The sequence below is a fragment of the Tachypleus tridentatus genome, chromosome 13 (genome assembly GCF_004210375.1).
Source record: "Tachypleus tridentatus isolate NWPU-2018 chromosome 13, ASM421037v1, whole genome shotgun sequence".
In the NCBI taxonomy this organism is placed as follows: domain Eukaryota; kingdom Metazoa; phylum Arthropoda; class Merostomata; order Xiphosura; family Limulidae; genus Tachypleus; species Tachypleus tridentatus.
The window spans coordinates 144,911,641-144,937,313 of NC_134837.1; the positions used below are offsets into that span (position 1 = coordinate 144,911,641).

Genomic DNA, 25,673 nt, shown 5'->3' on the forward strand with positions numbered 1-25,673 from the left:
AGTGTTCGTACAAACAACGTTTCACCTTTAACCTCCTGTTTCACTTGTCTTAACAGATGATGATTTTGTACAAATAACATTGGTGATTTTCCTACACCACATAGTGAACCAAAAATATGTTGCCTTATAAGACACAGTTACTGCACTAAACCAAACGTTTTACGTCCTTCATAAACACTAAAATAACAAGTCCAACTAAATTAAAACTCGTTTCTTCAATATGCACTTTTTATCATCTCCCAATATATATGTATACACATTACAGCGAAGAAAAAAATTAAACTTTAGTTTTAAAAGTTGGAGATATATATCTATTCATTTTACTATTGGTCTTTCTTTTCTAGACGTCTTATAAAAGAAATAACAATAAAATTTTAAAGTAAAATCTTATGAACACAAACAAACGCAATAAAAGGTGGAATTGTAAACACAAAGAATACATCTAATACTTTAGGCGGATAGTATTTTTCGAGTTCATAACATGAAACTACTTTTACAATAATTACTTAAAGCCATACTGCTATACATGTCCACGTAAGTACTACTTAATGAAAATGGAAATATTCTAACGTATATAAATGTATAGTATCCATATATATATATTGCTAAATGGATGTATTAGGTAGCTCTGTAACGCTGGCAAACCTCTCAACCAAGATGGATGTTTTACATTAAAATGTCAATTTATTTCTAGAAACCTCTCCCTTCCAGAGTTAAATGTATTGGTTTCCACACTTTAAAGTAGGAGAATATATATATGTACTATAATGTACGTTCAGTGTATAATATGCTACGTACTCAACCAATTAGAGCCGAAATGCATCGATAGCATATAAGCTTTTGACTTTCCGATCAATAGAATGCATTACTAGGGCTTTTAACCGAGTTTATTAATGTAATGGGGTTTACTGAAAGTTTATTTTTTCATTTCAGTGAACTGATGTCACGTGCAATTATGAAATAGAAGGAAAGAATATAAATACACATGTAACACATGCACACTCTCTCTCACTCTATTTAAGATACCTATAGCTCCAGTTTTATAGGAATACAAGACTCTAGCACGGCAACATGGACCATAAAATTCTATTTCATTATGCCCAGCATCGAACTCCAAGATACTGAGATTCAAAGAGACCTTTTTTTTTTTTTACTTTACATATGCTACACTACACATGTTATATCATTTCGTCAAACAACTAGGTACAAGAATAATGCGCACACATAAATATATATTCTTCTCAGACGTTTTCCTGATCCATGTTCTAGAAACTTTAACAGCATCATTAAGCCGGATCGCAGCGCACCACGAGGAATATACCTCATTTCTCTCCTTGTTTGGGCTATAAAGGTAAACATAATTATATACGTTCTATCTTCAAACATAAATAATAAAAAAAGAAAACGCGAACAGAACACAACACAAAGCACATATTGGGTCGGATTAAGATAATTGCCTGTATAATACAACTAATATTATTAAAAACCCGCTATATTCGTTTATAAACAAAATAGTATATAGTCGTCATAAACTCTTCATTATCTCGCTTCGCACGAAAAAAGATAATAATCACATATATATAAAATATTACATAAATTAAGTAGCCATAATTCCTACATCAATCTAGTAATCACATGCATATAATACAATGTAATATAATAGTAAGCTACTTAAGGCTGAATCAGGCGTGGCTGAGCTAGTGGTTAGCGTGCCGGATTGTGAATTTGAGAGTTTACGGTTCGCCTCTCGTTGCCTCAAAAATGCGTTCCGCGATTTGGGACCAAGAGAAACGATTATTTTACAATGTTCGATTGTTTTCAATTAAGCACGAAGCTACACCATGGACTGTATGTGAGTACATCATGAGTATCGAAACCCGGTTTTTAGCAGTGTGAGTCTGCAGACATGCCGCTGTGCCACTGGAGAGGGGGAGGGTTTACTGTTCGATTAGAATAGTTCCAGAGCTGTTGGTCGTTTTTGTTTACCAGCTGCTTTCCTTCTTGTCTATCATTTTAGACAGACCCTATGCAGTTTATAAATAAAATAAAAGTAAGTATCCAACGCTTGCGATTTTAAAAAGTGTACTCGAGCAGTTAAGGGCGACTGTACTGAGAAGAAAATGACCTACAGGGATTGGCTGTTTGGATGTTTAAACTAGCCAATTTGGTGTAACAAAAGCGTAAGTATAAGAGTATAAGCAATTAAGAGATAACACATACTATCCAGGAATAAAATTTGTGTTACATTGTGTTATCAAAATGTTGTAACAAGCATGGAGTAAAGAACTGAATTGTTTTTATTGAAACAGTGAACGTTTGGAAAGAAACATAAGGAAAGGTAGAATGTCCTTGACTTATTTAATGACTACAAATTAACATTAAGTGTCTTAAGATTCGTAAACGTCACAGTACTCTAAAATTTACTTTTACTAAAATATCTGAAAAAAAGTATATCGCGAAAGGAGCTGATGTTTTCGCGCATTTTTGGGATATCTTCAGTTTTTAACTGGTGCCTGATGGTCATGACATCTCGATTTCATAAATAATCCTCTGAAACTAAGTTAGAAAGTCATGTTTGGAGTTTTTAATAAAAGAACTTGAAAAGTGTTTCTCAATCTTCGAAGGAAAAATTCCTCAAGAAAAATGGAGTTGATGGAATACAACAAGCCTGACTGATGCAATGGACAAGTAATGGAATTACAAAAATAAGAACTGAAGATTTTTGAAGAACTGCGAAAGAGTCCTCAAGTTCCCCTCAATACAACCCATAAAAACATTAAAAACTAACTTTGCTGTTAAAATCTCATTTCGAAAATAATAATGTTAAAGACATTAAACAGACACGTTTATTCAACTACTGCGCGAATGAACATAGTAATGTGAACAAAGAGACATAATTAACTGTAGAGCTCCTTATATTATAATCTTTACACACAAGCACAGCTTGAGATTCTGAGATAACAGATAATTATCAAATTGCACAGCCAATGTCCAGTTATTACTGAACAGTATGACTGAATATCATTCATCACTATAACAATTTGTTTAGCAGAAAATTGAGAGTCACTGTAAAGAGCTCGATTTGCGAATTGAAGAATCGGATGCTCCTTTGAGCCTTCCACTACAGAATGTGCCCAACATTAACTACCTTTTTTTTCCTTCTCTGGACATTATTATGCTTGACTTGTTATTACACTATTGCAGAGTTCTACAGATTCATGGGCACGGCTTAAACAAGATTACAGTTCTATAGATTCATGGGCAGGACTCGACAAGACAAAAGTTTTAAAGATTCATGAGCACAACTCAGCAAAACTTAAATTCTAAAGATTCATAGGCACGACTCAACAAGACTTAAGTTCTAAAGATTCATAGGCACGACTCAATAAGACTAAAGTTCTAAAGATTCATAGGCACGACTCAACAAGACTAAAGTTCTAAAGATTCATGGGCACGACTTAAACAAGACTAAAGTTCTAAAGATTCATAGGCACGACTCAACAAGACTACAGTTCTAAAGATTCATGAGCACGACTTAAACAAGATTAAAGTTCTAAAGATTCGTGGGCACGACTTAAACAAGATTAAAGTTCTAAAGATTCATGGGCACGACTCAACAAGATTATATTCTTACTAACTCAATGGCTTTAAAATGAGTTGATTAATCGATTGATCAATTGTTTTGGAATTAAGCACAAAAGTATACAATGGGCTATCTGTGTATCGGTATGAGTCCGCATACACACCGCTCTGCCATTGGGAAGGGGGGGCTTTAAAATAAGTTCTGTCTATAATGTATTGTTAGTTATGTATTCCCTAACAATATTTAATTTGCCTTAAAAGTTTACCATCAGAGCAGACTCAACATAATATCTAGTAGATTTTGAAATATCAAAGACTCAAACACTGAATAAACATTCTTCAAAGCCAAGGAACATCTGATATAGATTAACAAGGAGCAAGAGTACGGCAAACTGTTGTACTGGATGTGTCATATTAAAAATATGACAATCGATCTGTTGTCACCAGCAAGTCAATTGTCAGAAGCCACACGTATCAGGCATTTTAATCAGTACATCTTCAGACGAATTGTCCCAGTACTCTCAGAGAGTGACCTGCTAAAGCCATGAATGTTCTTCACATTCATTTCAGAATGTATTGTTCGGAACGGGCGATTGGTAAATGCTAACGTACAGGAAATGCTCTGTGGCATGTTAAACATCCTGCTAGGACTGTGCTGGAAAAACAGGTAGCTTGTTTGTTTGTTTTGGAATTTTGCGCAAAGCTACACTAGTGCTATCTACGCTAGCTGTCCCTAATTTAGCAGCGTAAGACTAGAGGGAAGGCACCTAGTCATCATCACCCACAACTAACTCTTGGGCTACTCTTTCACCAAAGAATAGTGGGATTAACCGTCACATTAAAATGCCCCCACGAGTGAAAGAGCGAACATGTTTGGTGGGCCGGGATTCGAACCCGCGGCACTCAGATTACGAGTCAAGTGTCTTAACCACCTGGCCATGCCGGGCTATATTTATACACAGGAAATCAATTTTAAAATTATAGCAATACAAAACTTTAAACATTTTTGTTTGTTTTGTTTTTTGAATTATGCACAAAACTACTCGAGGGCTATCTGTGCTAGCCATCCCTACTTTAGCAGTGTAAGACTAGAGGGAAGGCAGCTAGTCATCACCACCCACTGCCAACTCTTGGGCTACTCTTTTGCCAACGAATAGTGAGATTGACCGTCACATTATAACGTTACTACGGGTGAAACGGCAAGCATGTTTGGTGTGACAGGAATTCGAACCCGCGACCCTCGGATTACGAGTAGAGTGCCTCAACCAGCTGGCTATGCCGGGCCTTGCCGTTTTGAAGACTATAAACTCTATTATTCGAGGGAGGTCCATGCTAATATGTTTAATGGAAACGTTGTTAAAGTAAGATACTCATCCTACCCAGAAAGTCAAAATCGGGATGAAGAATAATGTAAAATCATCTCATGCAACTTTGTTCCAATCAAAAAGAGATACGATATTGATATCATGGCGCGGGACTGATTTAGGTGATTTGAACTAAGTACACAATTACACATTAGGGGAGTAACAAATGTTCTGCCTCACTGCGGCATTCTAGGGGGCGCTCTACTTCTTGTGTTGTAGTAAATATACGAAAGAACCTTTTTCAATATAGTAATTCACTACATCCCAGTACTTGTTATATTCACTAACAATATGATGCAATTAACTTCGGATTTGGCTCTCACTCCTAAACCTGATTATCCTTGGATATAATTTATGACATAAATTACAGTATATCCCATCAAATAAGCACCAACCGCAAGTGTGAATAACAGAATCTAAACTGTAATTAACGCTGATGGTGGGTTCACACCTTGTTAAAATCTTGTGTATTACACACTTTATTCAATGAAAACACAGACTTCCTAATTATACATAATTATGTGCATTATACAAAGTAGTGTTAACCATATACGATAAAAATGCGAGAATGAGTGCCTTGGTCTTACAGCACCTTTAATCATTGATTATGTTTTATGTGACAGCTGGACTTACAGCACCTTTAATCATCGCTGATGTTCATTCTACGTAATGGCCTTTGTTATGCTTATGCCCATTATTCATTGCAGGATTTTTTTTGCTCAGTAAGTGTAGTCAATATTCTTCAGTCTTTTTCACACGTTTTCTAATGTCTTTCAAACATATAGGGACGATGATGACATCCAAAGCCCTGTTCGAGTAACCCCAAAACACAGATAGTTGTAACCTAAACCTCTATGCATCCTTTGGAAAGACGTTTTTGACATGATTTGCTTCATATTGCACCAAAATGATGAAAAGAAAATGTCTAGTAGTTTGTAGACACTTAACCAAATATATGTTTCGTCCAATAAGACGACATCTATTTGAAATAGTTATTATTCTTTCTGGTCATGTGGCTTGGCAAAAACTTTGAAACCATTTCTTATGTTGATTTTGTCGACCTAAATCCATAATAATTAACTGCAGTGGATCGTTGTGTCCTTGGGTTACTCCCAAGGCGACAAGTTGTTTAAATTAATTCAGCTAACCAGTCGTGTGGTAACATGGTTTTTGGTTTTTGTTTTTTTCTTAGATCACGCATTCTCTGGATTTATTGGCACGACTGTTTACCACATACACATATTATTTCCTTTTAGTTTCGTAGATGCTTTTATAACCTAACCCTCAGGGAGGATGTAAATTATAGGTGTTAATTGCACATGTAAATCACACCCTTGACAACAGAACTGCAATGATAGGGTCACAGTATTTAACTTGTTTTGTCAAAGGGCACGTGATGGTGATGGTGCAGATGGTAAGGTGATTGAATATGCAAATGGTTACTATAGGTCATGTACAGTGTTCTGTATCCATGGTTATTGATATTTAATACAGACTTATTGTAAGATAAGTTACAACACAATTATTTATATATTTTGAATCGATCAATAATTGACAGATATAACGCTATTATACGTGTAGAAATGTTTATAAATTTGATCGTCTAGCTAGTTTAAAATTTAAAATCTTGTAAAACCATCGATCAAGTTAAATGCTACACTGGTTATAGCAGACACCTTTCTTTCAATATATGCTGTTGTAGTTTTGATAATATAGTATGGCTCATATATATGTACATTACACACCTTATTCAATAATTATAAATGAATTTGATGACATAACTTATAACGAATTAAGCTGCGTTTGAATAAAAAATATTAACATACATTTTATATTAACATTTTCCCTTATCTTACTTTTTGTTAATGTAACATTATGCTTAGTGTTCTTACTTATTACTTACTCAATGGTACGATATAATGTCACTGTCAAGTTCAACATGGCCGCTTTACCAACCTAATTTATGTTTAATTCCACCTTAAAATGCAACAATGAAATATAAAAGTCTTAACAATAGAAACGCTACTAAACACCCTTAATAAAACAACTATTTTACCAATCAGTTATGTTTTAGGGTTCTTGCTTGTTTGTTTGTTTGTTTTTTCATTTCGCGCAAAACTACACGAGGGCTATCTGCGCTTGCCGTCCCTAATTTAGCAGTGTAAGACTAGAGGGAAAGCAGCTAGTCATCACCACCTACCGTCAACGCTTGAGCCACTTCTTTACCAACGAATAGTGGGATTGATCGTAACATGTTAACGCCCTTCAGCTGAAAGGACAAGCATGTTTGATGTGACAGAGATTCGAACTCCTCGCCCCTCAGATTACGAGCCGAGGGCCTTAATCACCTGACCACGCCGGGCCGGGTTTCTTGCAACAACGAACTATTAACAGTATTGTAAAAGTACTAATTGGATCACAAGACATATTAAATGTGGAAGTTTGAACAAGTAATCTGTTTCCACAGAAGAATGGTCCCTTGGTGTATCCGTGGTATGTTTGAAGGCTTTCAATGCTAAAAATCTGGCTTCGATACCCACAGGTGGAAGAGTAAAAAAAAACTATTGTATAACTCTATGCTTAACAATGAAAAACAAGAAAGTCAACTAATAAACTCTTCTTAAGAATTAAATAAACCAAATAACCCTAGCTATTCGAAACAACTACTGCGTTTTCTTGTGAACCTTCGAGTCTTCTGATCATCATGATTCGTAATCAAACTCTACAATTAAATATAATTCTTCGCTATGAACACTTTTTACCTATCGTTAACTGAAGTTAACGATAATAGAATTTTCTTTGAGTCTTCGATAATTACTATTTCCTTAATTCTAAAACACTAATTAGTTAAGACACACTCTGTTTAAAACGGTCTCTTCTGGCGTAGTTGATACTAATAAATTTAAGTAGTATATCAGTAACTCTTAAAACAGTTACATACATTATACACACTCATATATAAAGAAGATTTCTGTAAGTAAAACTTTGTAATTGTACATTCTTCTGTTACAAAAGACTTTAGACTTAAAACAATGATTACAATAGTATTCAATTTCCTACAGCAACATAGAAAACAAACCTTTCTTCCGCCATACTGATACTTGAAGTACATCTGATAAGTGATGAAACTCGTAATTTCATTGACAAAAACCCTTGGAGTAAGACAGCTAATGTTACAGATGTCGCACAGGTAAGACTTGTGACAGTCACACACCACTTTTTCTTATTATAATACGTACCTTGTTATCACTAATGAAATATTTATATTTCACCTTAACCCTAATTATTACTTATCAAATGTATTTCTTCTGAAGGTGGCTGAGCTACGTCTGTAATACAAATGTTTCATAATTTTATTAAAATAATCTGTCAAATATGAGTTCTAAGAATAACTGACTTTGATAACACAAAGAGTATTATGTATTTCTGTTAGCTGAGTTTGAAAATTGAAACATAACCTGCATATATATCAACACTTTCTCCAGTAGAAGTGATAAATGTCATTAGTATATCAATACTTTATTCGCGAGAGATATTTTATGGTTTCATTTTGTAAACTTTTACTTACCTGATATAATCATTTCTACAGAGTATCATTCCGGCTTTGGTAAAACAAGAGCTACCAATATCTGCCAGTGTCGCTTGACAACAAGAGCATTTCAAACAGCCGGTATGCCAGTACCTGTCCAGAGCGTGCAAGAGGAAACGGTCCAAAATTTTACCACCACATCCACCACAACTGCGTCCTCCAGTGGTCCCTGATGTCGGTAGTGGGTGATGGTGGTGAGGACCTCCATGATGAGGAGGAAGAGGTTGTGACTGCATGCGAGACATTGTTCCTCCACCTGCACCGTGGGGATTATGTGGATTCATCATGTTCATCATTGGAGCTCCAGGATCCCCATTTTGTCCTCCAGGATTCATAGTTAGATTCCTCAAGCACTCGTTTAGCTGCTAAACTTCTAAGAACAGAATCGTAATTTCGCAGTTTTAGAACGTTCGATTTGTAAAGACAACTTTTTTTATAGAGGAAAGTGTAATTCAGAAATCAGCGACACTTTGTTCATTGTATGATTCATAACTGTCGTGTATAATAAGAGACTTCGACACAGGTAGTTCTTCTGCCTAAAAGAGGGGAAAAACAATACTAAAGAGTCTAATACAATTCACAAGAAAAGTGCTTTAACATAACAATAAAAATCATGTATCATTTTTGACTTACCGTTCCAAGTTATACACTTGTAAGTGAACATATACGGACATGATTTTTTGATAACTGAACAAAATACTAAATCTATTAAAACGTTTGTATAAAAGTCAGCAAGACCTTAGTTTACTATTTTATATACATCATTTACTTATATCTAAAAATACATTTATAAACATTCATAAGTTAATTTTTAAAGAATAGAGTGAATTTAACTAAATTTTTCAGACACTCTTTCGTTTACAAACATGCTCGCCCTTTCAGGCGTGGGGGCGTTATAATGTATCGTTCAATCCCACTATTTGTTGATAAAAGAGTAGCCCTAGGGTTGGCGGTGGATGGTTATGACGAGCTGCCTAGTCTTATACTGCAAAATTAGGGACAGCTAGCGCATATAGATAGCCCTCGTGTAACTTTGCGCGAAATTCAAAACAAACCAAATACAGCATGATCGGACGTTTCAACAAGAACTGTTTTGACGTGGAAAAGCTCCCAAATCGTTTCATGTTCAACCTCTGCATTAAAACTAATCTTTAGAGGCATAAACTCTTCTGCTACTAGCACCTTCACAAAAGTCACAAAAAATCATTTAGCGTAAGCTTACTTAACTGATACGGTTTTAAACAATATCACCCATGAAGAATATTCGAATGTTTACAACAATAAGATGGAATTCTCAATAGCCGAGATAGCTGAAATTCCTTTAGCCAGGATTAGAGCAAATTAATCTATGAGACGTTGGGCGTGGTCAAATAAGTATTTGACAGTTTGAATCCAAAACTGTAATTAAATCTAAAATCGGCCAAGAAATGATAGATCTATAAGATATAAGTTTCTACTGAAAAACAACAACATTCTCTGAGCCGCTATGCCGAGGCTAAAACAAAAATAACTTCACACAACTGGTTATGCATAGTATTGAAAATTTTAAAAAATATATATCTACTACGAAATCTATAGGCATTCCTATTAGTTTGGGTTAGAATACGTAATACCAGAACTCTGAACCTATAAGTAATTGTTCAGTGATTTATGTCACTGTCACTTCCTCTCCCAGATGAACTAAAGAGAGCGACCGTTGTTATTCCAATTTTCTAATATTTTTCTTACAGTACCATTCAATACAATATCGCTGTTAATTCTTGAGAAATCTACCACGCCAAAATTAAACAGCTCCAATTAACTATAGAAGTTAGGCGAAACCTTTTTAGTAACCTTTGGTGAGGGACACTTAAGCTTCCAAAACTAAATCCAAGAAACTGTAGGTTGTTCCATATCATTTATGATTTGGACTATTAATAATTTTAATTTATATAAGAGCATATAAATACTTAGAGTTACTTATATGAGTTAAAAGGCCACACTAGAAAGTTAGAAATATATATAATTATCATTTATTTGAAAACTTTATTTAACATATGTTTCTCTATGAAGTATTATCAGCATAATTTATGTGTGGTTTAGAGTTGTTTCCACTGAGAGAAGTTAATTACAAGGCGTCAAAATATTAGTTCACAAGAGCATATGTTAAGCAATAAAAACCTGGAATTAACCAAAAAATGTTGGATTGCAATCCATCGATAGTAAAGCCAGTTAGTTTTGTTATTTCACACTCGGTAATATTGATATTAAAACAAACTAAGCTATAGTCCACATTCAGTAAAACTGACCTTAAAACTAACTAAACTGCAGGCCTTCTTCAACAGGATGATGTTAAAACAAACTAAGCTACAAGTCACATTCAGTAATATTAATATTAAAAGAAATGAAAACTGCAGGCCACACTCAATACTGTGATGTTATATCAAATTAAAGTTACATTCCACACTCAATAATATTAAAAGAAACTAAGCCGCAGATTACAGTATCCATGAATAGTTATTTTAATTATTGTCAATTTGAAATTCATGTAATACTTTTAAACACTGTACATTGATGTTTAGAAGTCAGAATTATTTGTTTGATTTCCAGATAACTCGAGCCATGATGGCCTACTCTTTTACCAATGAATAGGGGGATTGACCGTCACATTATAACGCCCCTACGGCTGAAAGGGGCGAGCATGTTTGGTGCGACCGGGATTCGAACCCGCGACTCTCAGGTTACGAGTTGCACGCCTTAACCAACCTGGCCATGCCAGGCCCGTCTATAAAGTGCTCTTATATATGTGATTAAATTACAGGATGACTACAGGTGGTTTCTCTTTACTTTACTTTTAAATATTCTATTACGAATTTCAAATTAAAGGTATGTGCAAATAACATTTTAGTTCTTCTTTGGCATACATCACAGCTCAAATAGCTTTTGTTTAATCCCAGAAATTATCAGCTACGTTAGATCAATGGGAGCATAATTATATCAAAAATATTTGTGTGTGTGTGTGTGCGTGCGGTATGGGAAATCTGTAGAACACCTAATCCAACGAATTTGTCAGAATTTTTAGGCCTAACAAAAGTAATTAAAAACACTTTTAACCGCAATCAATGCATAAATATTAAATATCTTTTTTATTACGCTCTTTTTATTTGAAATACATAATGAACTAATTAAGAAAAACTTCTGAACACCAAAAAAATATAATAATCGAGAACATAATTTTTTTATTGTTATTAATTATCTAAAGAGTCTGAAGGAAGTTTTGTTAACGTGATGTCTCGCTCACTGTCCCTAAACATTGGTTAAGTGGGATGAGGTAATGTTACTGTCAAACTTAACATCGTCGCCTGTAACAACCCAATATATGTGACATTAGAATGATTAATTTTTAGTTTTTTTCAGATGTGTGTATATCATTGTCACCCGTCGCAAACAGCACAACTGAAGTGTGATAACATCTTTCATTTATATTTTAATCTCAGTCATGAACATTCTTGAAAAAACAACAACAACAAAGAATTATGCAACTGAAACAAAATTAAATGCTTCAATGCCTTATACTTGTGGTAAAAGTAAAAGCATTGTATCTTAAAATGGTTGTACAATGTTATTTAATATTTAGACTTGGAAATAGTGATTAATAGTATTAACGTGACGTGGGTTGTACACAGGACAGCCATATAGAATAAATATGAATAACATTTTTGTGAGTTTCGAATATTCTTCACTTTGCTCAGAATACGATTCATAAGATATTTAGATATTGCACGAAAAACTCGTTTCTCAAACTTTTGAAATTAATTTTGGGCTATTTTCTGACTGTACTATATTAAACGTACCTGGCAAACTATATCCTATTTCAGGTGTACGTTTTCACGCCTGCTATATTTTTCATAGCCTAAGTTTGTCAAGCTTCACTATAATTGTATTCCTCTAAACTGGTTCAAACCATCAAAAATAACGAATGTTATAACATATTATACGTAGAACATTTGTTTTCGATCATCTTAAGTTCATAGAATCAATACGTTTTGTTACAGGAATTTTATGAGAATTTCTGAGATAATTTTGTACGTTGTTGGAAGTTGACTTACACAGGAATGTACTTCATTAGCTAATATGATTTATTTGATGCTAATGTAATTTGTTATCTTCTACCTTTTACATGTTTTTTTATCTTCAATTATCTCGCTTTTCTAGGATATTCTATGAAAAACTCACGAGTTATATTTGGTATACATAAGTTTTAATTGTATCATGATATTTATGGCACACAGACATAGTAAATAAACAACACGTATTACCTGATGTCCCACTAGGTGGGCTATCAACCTGATGCGAATGAATAAATGTAATTAAAGCCTACGTACAACTGCATTAGTAGGTGATTTAACATACATAAAACTGTCAAAGTACTGCTTGAAGAGGTGTGTTACTTCTTGAAGTAAGGTTCATGAAATATACTACTTCATAATGTTAAAGAGCGTGTTTGAAGTTTGGATTTAAGCTCGTTTAAATGCAAAACATACAATTCAAACTTGGAATTAACTTTAAGAGATATCTCTTGTACTCAGTTCTTGGAAGTTTATTGCAAGTAGAAAATTCAAGGTGTTGTTGTTTGTGACAATAAGATTGTTGGAAGGTGTTAGTGGTAGATATCCTTAAAAGCGTTAAAAGGTATTGTTAGATATGAATTCATACGTTGGTACTGGTAAGCGTGGTTAACAGTGAGTTATTGTTGGAAGACGCTATTAATAGATATCTTTACGAGGTCTGTTCAAAAAATACGCGGACTGACGTCATAAAACAAAATGTACTTTATTTAGAAGTTACAGGTCTGGGACCCCTTCAAAGTACTCTCCTCCCCAACGCACACACTTATCCCAACGGTGTTTCCACTTGTTGAAACAGTCCTGGTACGCTTCTTTTGTAATGTCCTCCAGCTCCTTCGTCGCATTTGCCTTAATCTCGGGAATCGTCTCAAATCTTCTTCTTTTCAAGGATCTTTTGAGTTTGGGGAACAAGAAAAAATCGCAAGGAGCAAGGTCAGGTGAGTAGGGGTGGGGAAGAACAGTGATCGAGTGTTTGGCCAAAAACTCACGAGTTCTGAGGGCTGAATTTCGCAGCAACGCGGTGCATCTTCAATTTTTCGGTCAAAATCTCGTAACAAGATCTAACTGATATCCCACACTTTTCAGCAAGCTCCCTGACAGTCATACGTCGATTTGCCCGCACCAGGGTTTGATTGTGTCGACGTGTGGGTCGTCAGTTGACGTGGAAGGACGTCCAGGACGCTCATCATCTTCAATGGACTGTCGACCATCCTTAAAACGTTCATGCCACTTGAAACATGCCGTACTCTTTATAGCAACATCACCGTAAACCGTGTTAAGCATAGCAAAAGTTTCAGTCGCAGATTTTCCAAGTTTAACACGAAATTTCACAGCAAGTCGTTGCTCCTTCAGGTCATTCATTCTGAAATCCGCCAAACGAAAAAATCGCACTTCACTTAAAACCGCGTAGCTAATACACAAATGAAGATATCTGCAATCGGGAAATGACGTCGTAATCAGCTGATCTGTGCGAACCTAGCGACACCAATCGGATTTCCCTGGAGCCGCGCAATTCAAACAGTCCGCGTATTTTTTTAACAGCCCTCGTATAAGTGCTGTTAGAAATAACTATGTATGTTGGTGGGCACTAGTGTAGTCAGATATCGTGAATATATAAACTAGTATTGTATGAAATTGCCATTGATAGATATAAGAAATGTTTATAAATATTGGTATTGGTAAGTCGTGAGTAAACGCACGTATATATCGAGATGAGTATAGGAATAAAATAATAATTGTTATACATAGTTGGAAGTCACTGTAGGTAAATAATTGAATGATGTAAGTAGATATTCTTGAAAGTAGACATTGAGAGAAATGTTTAGAACTAATTAAAGGTGATTATTCGAAATAAATATAGGTAGTTGTCAATCAAATAGAAGGCAGCTATTTAATTGATCAGAGTCTCTTAATCAAATCGATTAATCAAAATTATAATTAATTAGTTCATTTCACAAAAATAATCAAATAATCGATAGTAGTGATTGATGATTTTAGGGGTTCAATTGCCAGTGCTACTAAGCTTGCTTACGTGGCATGTTATTACAAGTCACTAAAGCTATTTTCCACTGTGTTTCGTGCAGAGCTACACGATGGTTATCTGCCTTAGCCATCTCTAAGTTAGTAGTGTAAGACTATAGAATAGGCAGCGAGTCATCACCACCCTCCGCCAACTCTTGGATTACTCTTTTACCAATGAATAATGGGATTGACAGTCATATTATAACACCCCCACGGCTGAAAGGGCGAGCATGTTTGGTGCGACGAGGATTGGAACCAGCGACCCTCAAATTACGAGTCGAACGCCTTAACCCACCTGGCCATGCCGGGCCCGGGCAATTAGTTACCATAAACACTTTTTGAGGTTTATTTCAATCAACAGAGCTGGAGTACGTCTCAATCCAGTTACAATCTCAGCAAGTAAATAGTTACCTGTAAGCTAATACGACACTACAAATATCAATTAACGTTGCGATGGTAACTTTTTTTTTGTGGCTTGCCTTTTCTCAAGACATTACAATCAACCATCCCTCTAAATCTTTCAATCCATATTTTTGGATCGATCATATTGGATCATTAGGCCGCTTTATGATGCTACCAGCTGGTTCTTTGAGCTTTAGGCCTATCGACGAGACTCTTTACCATTACTGAGGATGCGTGTTGCTGGAATAATGAAATGCGCGGCACTTGATTGGTTGTTTGGATTCCAGGATGTTTATTTATTTTCATCAAAGTTAGTATTGTTTAGTGCACCTGCAGCTCATATAACAGACATGTTACAGAATCGACTTTTCATTGTTTAGAAATTATTTTTTTCTCAATGCTTTTTTTTCGTATTAACGATGTTTAAAGTAACTGAAAATGCAAGTGATGTGACTGTAAAAATAGCGACTCATATTTGGTTACACTGTTACCCAACTATCTTTCAAAATGTCGACTGGTATCATACCGACATTGTAGAAATGCAATTGTTGCAGCTGGTTTGTAGAAATTAAACGTTTTTACTACTTGTTAATACAATATTAATGTATAATCTCAATAACTTTCAATTTTTATTTTTATTCCCTAATGGTTGTCTGGCATGACCAGGTGGTTAGGGCGCTCAACTCGTGATTTGAAAGTCGTGGGTTCGAATCCGGGTCGCACCAAACATACTCGCCCTTTTAGCCGTTGAGGCATTTTGATCTGAGGATCAATCCCACTATACGTTGGAAAAAGAGTAGCACAAGAGTTGGCGGTGGGTGGTGATAACCAGCAGCCTTTACCTCTAGTCTTAAACGGCTAAATTAGGGACCGCTAGCGCAGATAGACCTCGTGTAGCTTTGGGTGAAATTCAAAACAAATTATTCCTTAATGGTTATAACACTTTTCAAAACTATGTATAACTATAAAGTTGTATTCCATAAAATAACTTAATATTATTTAATTTTTATGTTGTTTGATATTGAATTACGCTATTTTATGAATATAAAAACTAGACTTTTAGTTTGGCTAAGTAAATGGTTTCCAAATTTTGAAAGATAGCTAGCTATAACTAAAAAGAATGTTATTTCACACACAAAAAAAAATCTATGTTGCTTAATTTTTATGTTGTCTAGCATCAAATTTAAACTACTTGAATAATATTGAAATATGTTAGTTTCTCTGTTTCTTTGTTTTGAGTTGTAATCCGAGGGTCGCGGGTTCGAATCTCGGTCGCACCAAACATGCTCGCCCTTTCAGTCGTGGGGGTGTTATAATGTGACGGTCAATCCCATTATTCGTTGGTAAAAGAGTAATCGAAGAGTTAGCGGTGGGTGGTGATGACTAGCTCCCTTCCCTCTAGTCTTACACTGCTAAATTAGGGACGGCAAGCACAGATAGCCCTTGAGTAGCTTTGCGCGAAATTAAAAAAAACAAAACAAACTTGGTTGTTGTTTTTTTACTTTATATAACAACTCTCTTGACCAATAACTAAAATGTATCATTATTTATTTCCCTTTGTTGTTTTCCAAACGTTTGATTAGCTCCGAAGTTATATAGGGTGATCCAAAATTATCTTTACTATTTTAAAATTTAACAATTTTATAACTAAAGAAATTCAGCTATGCAGTTTTCAACCTCTTATAGCCCAGCTCACAGTTTTTGTTGAAATGTTTTTGTTGTTTTTCACAACCGTGTGAGAAAATTCACTAAATGGCTTTCAGAATAGGCTATTTCTGTGGCCTCCGCGTTCGCCAGACATCATTTCACTAGACTCCTTTCTTTGGGGGTATGTAAAGGATATGGTGTATCGCACATCACCTATAAACCAGGATAACTCATGTTATCGCTAGTGTAACTGTTGTAACGAACTTGAACTGAAATCGAATATCAGTTATACGCGTTTAGAGCTACTAATGGTACACATGTAGAAATCTATTGATATACCAATAAATACTGTCTGAGTGGGGCTACAAGATGTTGAGAACTGCATGGTTGAATTTTCTTAGTTATTTAATTATTAAAATTTAAAGTATGGAAGGTGACTTTGAAATCAGTTTTATAAGACATCTCTAACTATAATTTAGCAATTTTCATACAGAAATATTTCCTTTGTTTTATGCTGTGAACCAATTATGCGCCCTCTAGTAGCTGAGCCATAAGATCAAAAGATCACAATAGAAACAAGCAGAAAAATAGAAACTAGATTCAAAGAACAGAAAATTAATCTTTCACACGTTTTTGAACACTGCAAATCAAATAAATACAACATAACCATAGAAAACACCCAGAAACTAAGTAGGGAAACAAACATAAACAAACGCAAAATCAAAGACGCCCTACTTATACAACAACTCAAACCAATATAAAGGAACACCTTTATACCTATACTAATTAATGACCTAACATCTAACTGCAACGCCACCTAAATCTCGAACCCGTTTTAACTCTTGTCCCTAAAACATGCCCCCGGCAATGGTCAGTTGAAAACTCTCTCTTTGCTAACCCGAAGATGATCTGAGAAGGTCGAAACGTTGTTCTCTACTTTATTTTAATAAAAGCTTTAATACCCACATCAGTCGTTTTGAGATACATTTTTACTTCAAGAGGGTTTCTCGTCATCACGGACTCTCGCACTTATAACTTACACTCAACATATCATGCTGTTAAAACTATTACTTTAATACCCATATCAGTCGTTTTGAGATACATTTTTACTTCAAGAGGGTTTCTCGTCATCACGGACTCTCGCACTTATAACTTACACTCAACATATCATGCTGTTAAAACTATTACTTTAATACCCACATCAGTCGTTTTGAGATACATTTTTACTTCAAGAGGGTTTCTCGTCATCACGGACTCTCGCACTTATAACTTACACTCAACATATCATGCTGTTAAAACTATTACTTTAATACCCACATCAGTCGTTTTGAGATACATTTTTACTTCAAGAGGGTTTCTCGTCATCACGGACTCTCGCACTTATAACTTACACTCAACATATCATGCTGTTAAAACTATTACTTTAATACCCACATCAGTCGTTTTGAGATACATTTTTACTTCAAGAGGGTTTCTCGTCATCACGGACTCTCGCACTTATAACTTACACTCAACATATCATGCTGTTAAAACTATTACTTTAATACCCACATCAGTCGTTTTGAGATACATTTTTACTTCAAGAGGGTTTCTCGTCATCACGGACTCTCGCACTTATAACTTACACTCAACATATCATGCTGTTAAAACTATTACTAAAGCCTGTAATTAGCCCAATTAATTGCTAAAGTTGTTCGAGGCTCGCTGGAAAATTATTTCTGTTTTCATTTTTACAGACAGCATTTTGAACAAAAGCCTCATTATCGATTTATCTATTTACAGTTGTAATCAGCTTAAATGGTGGAATTATTACAAATATTGCAAAAGAAAAAAGCCACAAAAATTCAAATCGATTCATGAAGTTATAAGTAATAAAACATATTGTAAATGTAAAATGATGTAGGAGAGTTGGTAGAGCGAAAAAATACAAACAAGAATTTACGGATGATACAGTTATACACAGGTCATCACTCCATGTCTTTCAATATTAAAAGTTAATATTATAATATGGATACGAAGTCAGTCAATTCAATCGACCTTGTAACGAGAGTCTGTAATAGTTTCTAATAATCACGACATGTTTTACTCAACTTGATTTTCTTTGTACGTAAGCCCTAGGCTCCTAGTTACATTATGTTGATGTTTACCCTGACATCACCATGATATTATGATAAACAAACTACATACCGAATATAGTAATATTAAAGCCAAGCATGCATCTTACAGAGTAACATTACATTTTGATATTGAAAGTCACCTAGGGATTCTCTACGTAAAACTGTACCATTCCTATATTCATTATTTAATTTCTGTAGTGCATACTAGTGTATAGAAGATATATTAATACTAGAAATAAACGACCTTAAAACAAAACTGTTGTTTTTATAATCAGATACTCAACGTTTTCGCTTTACAGCTTTTACAAGAAACTACTGAAGCACAAACTGAAAGTACAAAGCTTCAAATGGTTTAAAAACAACTTTGGGTGCTAAGGTCGTTTGTTTCTAGTATTAATATTCCTGTATTATTTTTGCATTCTTACATCATTTTAAGTTAAAAAAATTGTGTAGAATTATACACAGAATTTTATCTACGTTAAAATGCTTTTATTTGAGAGCTATTGGCTTTCCTAACGGAGCCTTGATCGGGCTACAATACACTGAGAAATAGAGTCGTTAAACTGTGGAGCAGCGCTAGGCAACAGTTCTAATAATAACTGACATCTGGTATTAAAATTATGTATAATTCTATATGTTTAATAACGTTAATACCAGATGTCAGCTAATATTACGACTGTCGCCTAGATACCTATTTTAAAGCACTTTTCCACAGTTTTACAAATTCTTATCGCTCAGCTCAGTGTTGCCAGATGAAGGCTCAGAGAGCTTGAAAATAAATGTATTTTAATGCAGATAAAAGCCAGTGTATATATTAATTTACCTTATGAACTTTAAACAACAAGATGTTTTTATTACTTGGTTTGTGATATATTGTCCTTTGAATGAAATTTAGTTTACTCCATGAATGTGCGCAATAAAATTTAAGGCCCCCCGCTAGTACAACGGTATGTCTCCGGATTTACAACGCTAAAATCAGGGGTTCGATTCCACTCGGTGGGCTGAGCAGATAGCCCTATGTGGCTTTGCTTTTAGAAAAACACACACAAACACACAATAAAATTTAATATTATGTGTACTGATTTTTTTCCCATTCATATATGCTATAGGTGTTGGCTCCCTAAATATATCAATTGTACAGTTACAAAGCACTGAACATATATATGTCACAGTTATCTAATGTGTATCTGTTATTGGATGAAAATTCCTATTTTTACGTAATATTCTTAAAAGGAATAATTCTTTGTAAGGAAGCTAACTACAAGGAGCAGTTATAATATCGTTTACACTTGAATTATGATGTTTTTTATCACTACTAAGTATAACGACTAAGCGTATATACCAAGCACTGCCCAGAAATATATAAATTGGATTTAGGCTTAAAACAGATGTTAATGATAAAGTAGCTGTAGAATTATTTCGACTGAAACAAGAAGAAGAAAGATGAACAATTTGGTAGGTTTCTCGTTTGGTGTATTAGTGATGGTTTCTTGACTTGTTTGGTAGAAAAACAACAGGAAATTATTGAAAATCATCTTTTAAAGTAAAATTCTTTGTCATTGTTGATTTTTTAATGTAACTATTTGTATTGTGCCTATTTAGTACCTTGGCCATCCCTACACATAAAGTCTACAGACTCTACGTTACTTTCAAATTTATGTGTGTATGTTACGCCACTACAAGAGTGAAAATTCGAACGCCTAAGGCAGCTCATGTGCTCATGTATTATCTACATTACAAACATGATTATACGTTTGTCTAACAAACGAATAAGGTGGAATTATAGTTTACTGATGAAATTAATGAGTCAGGCACAGCAGATATAGACAAACCGTTTAAAGAAAATTTAAGTTTTACTTTTGAATCCTTAGTTGTTGCAATGACTTAACTTACATTTCATTTCATTTGAAATACACCAATTTAGAAATGATATACTGATTCAAAATGAACAACTTTACGAATAGTAAGCAATAGGTCGATGAACGTGAATCTGTCAAGTCAGTATTTTGGTTCGGATTTGAAAAAGTTTTCACATGAGTTTAAACTGCATGTAGTAAAGTATGGGTACTCCACATATCAACTATGTATTACGCGTACTTTGAGAAATGTACCACGTATTAATGTTAGTACCATACCATATATATTTATATAGAATCACACACACATATATATATATATAAATAAAAAAAATTGCATCCTTATCTTGAACCCTTAAGGAACCTCGACAGTTTTCATCATTTACATTACAAGTGAGCAATTCTTACAATTATTATTACTTTTTATTTATCAAATACCTTACTTAAAATATCATATCCACAGAATACGAAAACGAGGCTAGTTGTATAAAAACAAAATTCAAGAAGGATTAAGTTAAACATGACGAGAATGAGTCTTCCTCTTCAGTCCCCCCCCTCCTTCTTCACTAGCCTATTCAAAATTCGAAACCAGTTTGCATTATGATACGCACTGCGCACTGTTTTGGTGTGACAAACAATCCCTGGTAGCAGAGTTCGTGGTAGCATAGCAGCCAGAGGGTAAAAACAAACAAAAATAAATAAATAAAATAACAGAATTTGAATTTCTTTTGTTTTAAAATTAGCCATTGATTCGTGATTTATGTAATAATAACTCATACAAGTCAGAAGCAAAATGCTTTACGAAACATAACAAACGTTTGATATGATATATTTAAAAAGCAAACATTATTCAAGGTTACAAATGAAAATATTTACCTGTCAAAAAAGAGAGACGGTATTAAAACATCTTCTCCATTTGGAATGCTACAGTTATCAATAATATACCGTTGTACGATACATGAAACAGTTAAAGCTAGTAAAAGCAACATTGAATACTTATATACAGAGTTTTCAAGTTAAAAATACCAAGGATATCACTACAATCCATTTACGAAAACATTTCAAGCAATATCTTGCCATTCACATTAAAACGTTGTCCTTTTGATCTTATCAAATAGAACCAATATCTCCTTCTAGCTGGGTTGTTGCACTACCAAACGATGCCAGTTTGTTAGATAAAAATGTCGCAAACCCTAAGTCCAAAGCAGCTAATAGAACACCGGAAATATAGTTCTAAATGTAATATTTCAGTAGTGTTGACATTTACACTAACTGCTTTCTGCGAATGAATACATCTCAGAAAAGTCGTGCAAACCAGTTTCATTAACAGTTCTGGATATATATAAAGGAATGAATAACCAACCACATCGTGATAAGCGTATTTCACAGACAATCCTATACAGATAACATGCATAGTCGTTTGTGATTTCAATTATCTTTTTATTCGTTCAAAGAGTGGGATTTTTTGTTAAAATATATTTCTCACGAAAGAAAGGCGAGTTTTTATTGTTTGCATTACATTAGCAACTTAACAATACGCTCGTACGTAGTCTTGATAGCGCGAAGTAATATTTTTTAGAGGTCGATTCTTTTCATTATTACTCAGTATTCGATGATATAATTGAGAGATAAAATACTAGTAAATTTATTTGAGGAGAAAGGTCATAAGAACAGCTGGACTGGCTGGAAAAAAAAATGGTTGAGCACAAAGATCACAAAAACGAAAAGTTTTTATAGCTATTGGGTTGAGGAATAATTCGTGAGCATTTTTTCAAGTTAAAAAATATATTCATAAATGAAACGCTTTCGCAAAATATTTCATGTCATTTGGTAGATAATTTTTTGCTCTAATAGATGGTGTGTTTGATTTTCATATGTCTTTAATTTTTGCTTTCATTTTCAGCTCATTAAATGGAATGTCAAGTGGACAAAATCGAGCATTTTCGACACCATCTGCTTTTCGCATTTAATTTCTTGCAATTTCGTTTAAAACAATGCATACTATATACCTAGGTATTACATGAAATAAAGTATCATAATAAATGTTTTGGGTGTAATGTGTTTATTCATTGAAGTATTGTATAGTCTTGCATGTAATGCTTCAATGAAATTATTTAAAAACGCTCACGAATTATTCCTCAACCTAATAGAATTTATCCAAAAAAAAAAAAAAAGAGAACTTGTTTGGTTAGTAATAAATGCGATTGTAGCCAGCTTTATTCTTAACTAATGAAGCATGCATACATATATCTACAACTACTTACAGGTAAGTAAACTTTAAAAAGCAGAATACATTACACAACTTTAGTAACAAATAATAGAACACAACTGCTTATTTCACTGACCCATGGAGGACCAAGTAAGACCAAAATTAAGAACTCACCTGACTAAAATACAATACACTTCTACACGTGCATAATCCTTCTCATTTGCACAAGTTGCAAATTACAAACTGGATATTATTTTGTATATCCAATGAACTACAAGTCAAATGTTCATTACTACATTGTATATCCAATCAACTATAGGTCAAATGTTGATTACTACATTGTATATTAAATCAACTATAGGTCAAATGTTGATTACTACATTGTATATTAAATCACCTACAAGTCAAATGTTCATTACTACATTGTATATTAAATCATCTGCAAATCAAATGTTCATTACTACATTGTATATTAAATCATCTACAAATCAAATGTTCATTACTACATTGTATATTAAATCATCTGCAAATCAAATGTTCATTACTACATTGTATATTAAATCATCTGCAAATCAAATGTTCATTACTACATTGTATATTAAATCATCTACAAGTCAAATGTTCATTACTGCATTGTATATTAAATCACCTGCAAGTCAAATGTTCAATACTACATTGTATATCCAATCAACTACAAGTCAAATGTTCATTACTACTTTGTATATCCATCTATAGTGATGTCATATGAACGACCAGAAGAAATCAAATTTCTAATTACTAAGCCTCAGTTGACTAATTAGAACACAAAGACATGTTAAAAAAAGGTCTAAAACTACAAAGCAAATCAACAGTCGGCTTCCAAGGAGTAATAAATATTGGAAAATAGCCGAATTCAAATAATTTGGAATTAATGTTAGTAGAAATATAGGTTTGGTATTTGGTATCAGTTTTTCCCTCCTTTCCTTCAAATATTCTGGGTGACATTAAAGCTATACTGGACGAATCGGGACGTTAAAATATGCGAAATTAGAAAAACACATAAAAAACTGCAACATAAATAACAACAATACGTTGACATTTCTTATAGCGTCATTATACAATACAACAAATGAAATACAATATTACCAGACAAGTAACTAACACAAGTCAGATTAACAGAAATAAATGCATGACAACATAATAGAAGTTTGTAACTAAAAAATACAAATTATATATTCGTAGTGAAAAACAAATTAAAATAATAACCAGTGACTGTACCTATGTCTATATAAAAGATATTAAAATTCCTAGAAATTCACAATTATCACTTGGATAATCACAGTTAATACTGAATAAAATAAGATGATATACAGTATATAACATAAAAGAAGCACACAGTTGACCTAAATTATGAACAAAACTAACACGTAAAGTAAAATAAAGAGCGCATAATGGTAAGTAAAGAAAGAATTAAACGTAAGTATAAGTTTCAGATAATACCAGTGAAATAAAGAAAAAAAATATTTCCAGAAAGTAGGATTTCTAAAATAAGTGCCATTGAAAGAAAAACAATTTCTAATGTGTACAAGAGCTCTAGGTTTAAAGTTGAAGTTGTCTGTCCTAGGAAGACCAGATGAGAGTGGCCAGGTGAGTTAAGGCGTTCGACTCGTAATCTGAAGGTCGCAGGTTCGAATCCACATGACACCAAACATGCTCGCCCTTTCAGCCGTGAGAACGTTATACTTCTACGCTCAATCCCACTATTCGTGGGTAAAAGAGTAGTCCGAGAGTTGGCGGTTGGTGATGATGACTAGCTGCCATCCCTCTAGTCTTACACCGCGAAAATTCACAAATAAACAAAAAACCATCAACTTATTGAAGGACCTGGAAGCCTTAGAATGATTGTCTCAAGTGATTTGCAGACATGAAACGGCCTGGAATATCTGCTACCAGGACCTTCGGATCTTTACCACAGTGTCTAAATTGAATGCAAAATGGAGAAAACATCATTTCCATTGTTAAAATAAGTATCGATTTTGACCCCTTATTAATAAAATAATACAGTGAGTAAAACTTTATCAACTTAACCTCAATAGAGGCGAATGTGTATTGCTACAGTCCTTCTGACTGTCCACGTAAAAAATATCCATCAACCATTAGTAAAGCTGGTTTTTAGTACGCTATGAAAGTTTGTTCTCCTAAAACTTATTGTGAAATCTTACCTAGAAATAATTAGCAAATTATCAATGGATTAATTATATTCATGGTATATTTAAAGTCCGTATGTGTTCTCTTATTATTGGCAAACCGCTAAAATGACCCTCAAAGAACCTTAGGACCAAATGGAAAATGACACACAGGAGTAAATTTTCGGATCTGACGTTTTTCCCATCCGTTGAAAGGGTACGTAAACCAGTTTACATAAGTAGTAGCACCATTATAGTGCACACTACTTTCATTGCACTTACGGAGTTCCCCGCATTAAGTAATTACAATCTTAGTACTGCTTCATGGCCCAGGTTTCCACACAGTAGCCACTCTTGGCCTGAAAATGATGATACCAGGTCTAACCTCCTAAAAGTTGAGGTTCATTGAGATATTCTGTAGAACTAACTTCAGCAGTTCATTGATAAATTACACCTAGCAAGTGGAGTCTGATGCAGTGTTTACAATAGTGATGATGATGCATATCAAGGATTCCGACAAGTTTGGTTTTTGAACAAGAGTAAGGCCCCTAATGGCAGCGGAGTTACACTGTTAGAAACTGGGTTTCGATACCTGTGAAACAACAACAACATGG

The 25,673-nt window shown here is 34.2% G+C and overlaps 1 protein-coding gene across 1 annotated transcript in view; it reads right to left on the reverse strand.

The window, feature by feature from the left end:
- Nucleotides 1-25,673, reverse strand: part of LOC143237755 (LIM domain transcription factor LMO4-like) — a 92,319-nt gene that overhangs the window by 48,972 nt on the left and 17,674 nt on the right. Inside the window, exon 2 of the mRNA XM_076477316.1 lies at nucleotides 8,515-9,071. Within this exon, the coding sequence (XP_076333431.1) occupies nucleotides 8,515-8,870 (356 nt within the window). The 5' untranslated portion in view covers nucleotides 8,871-9,071. The remainder of the gene's footprint in view (nucleotides 1-8,514; nucleotides 9,072-25,673) is intronic.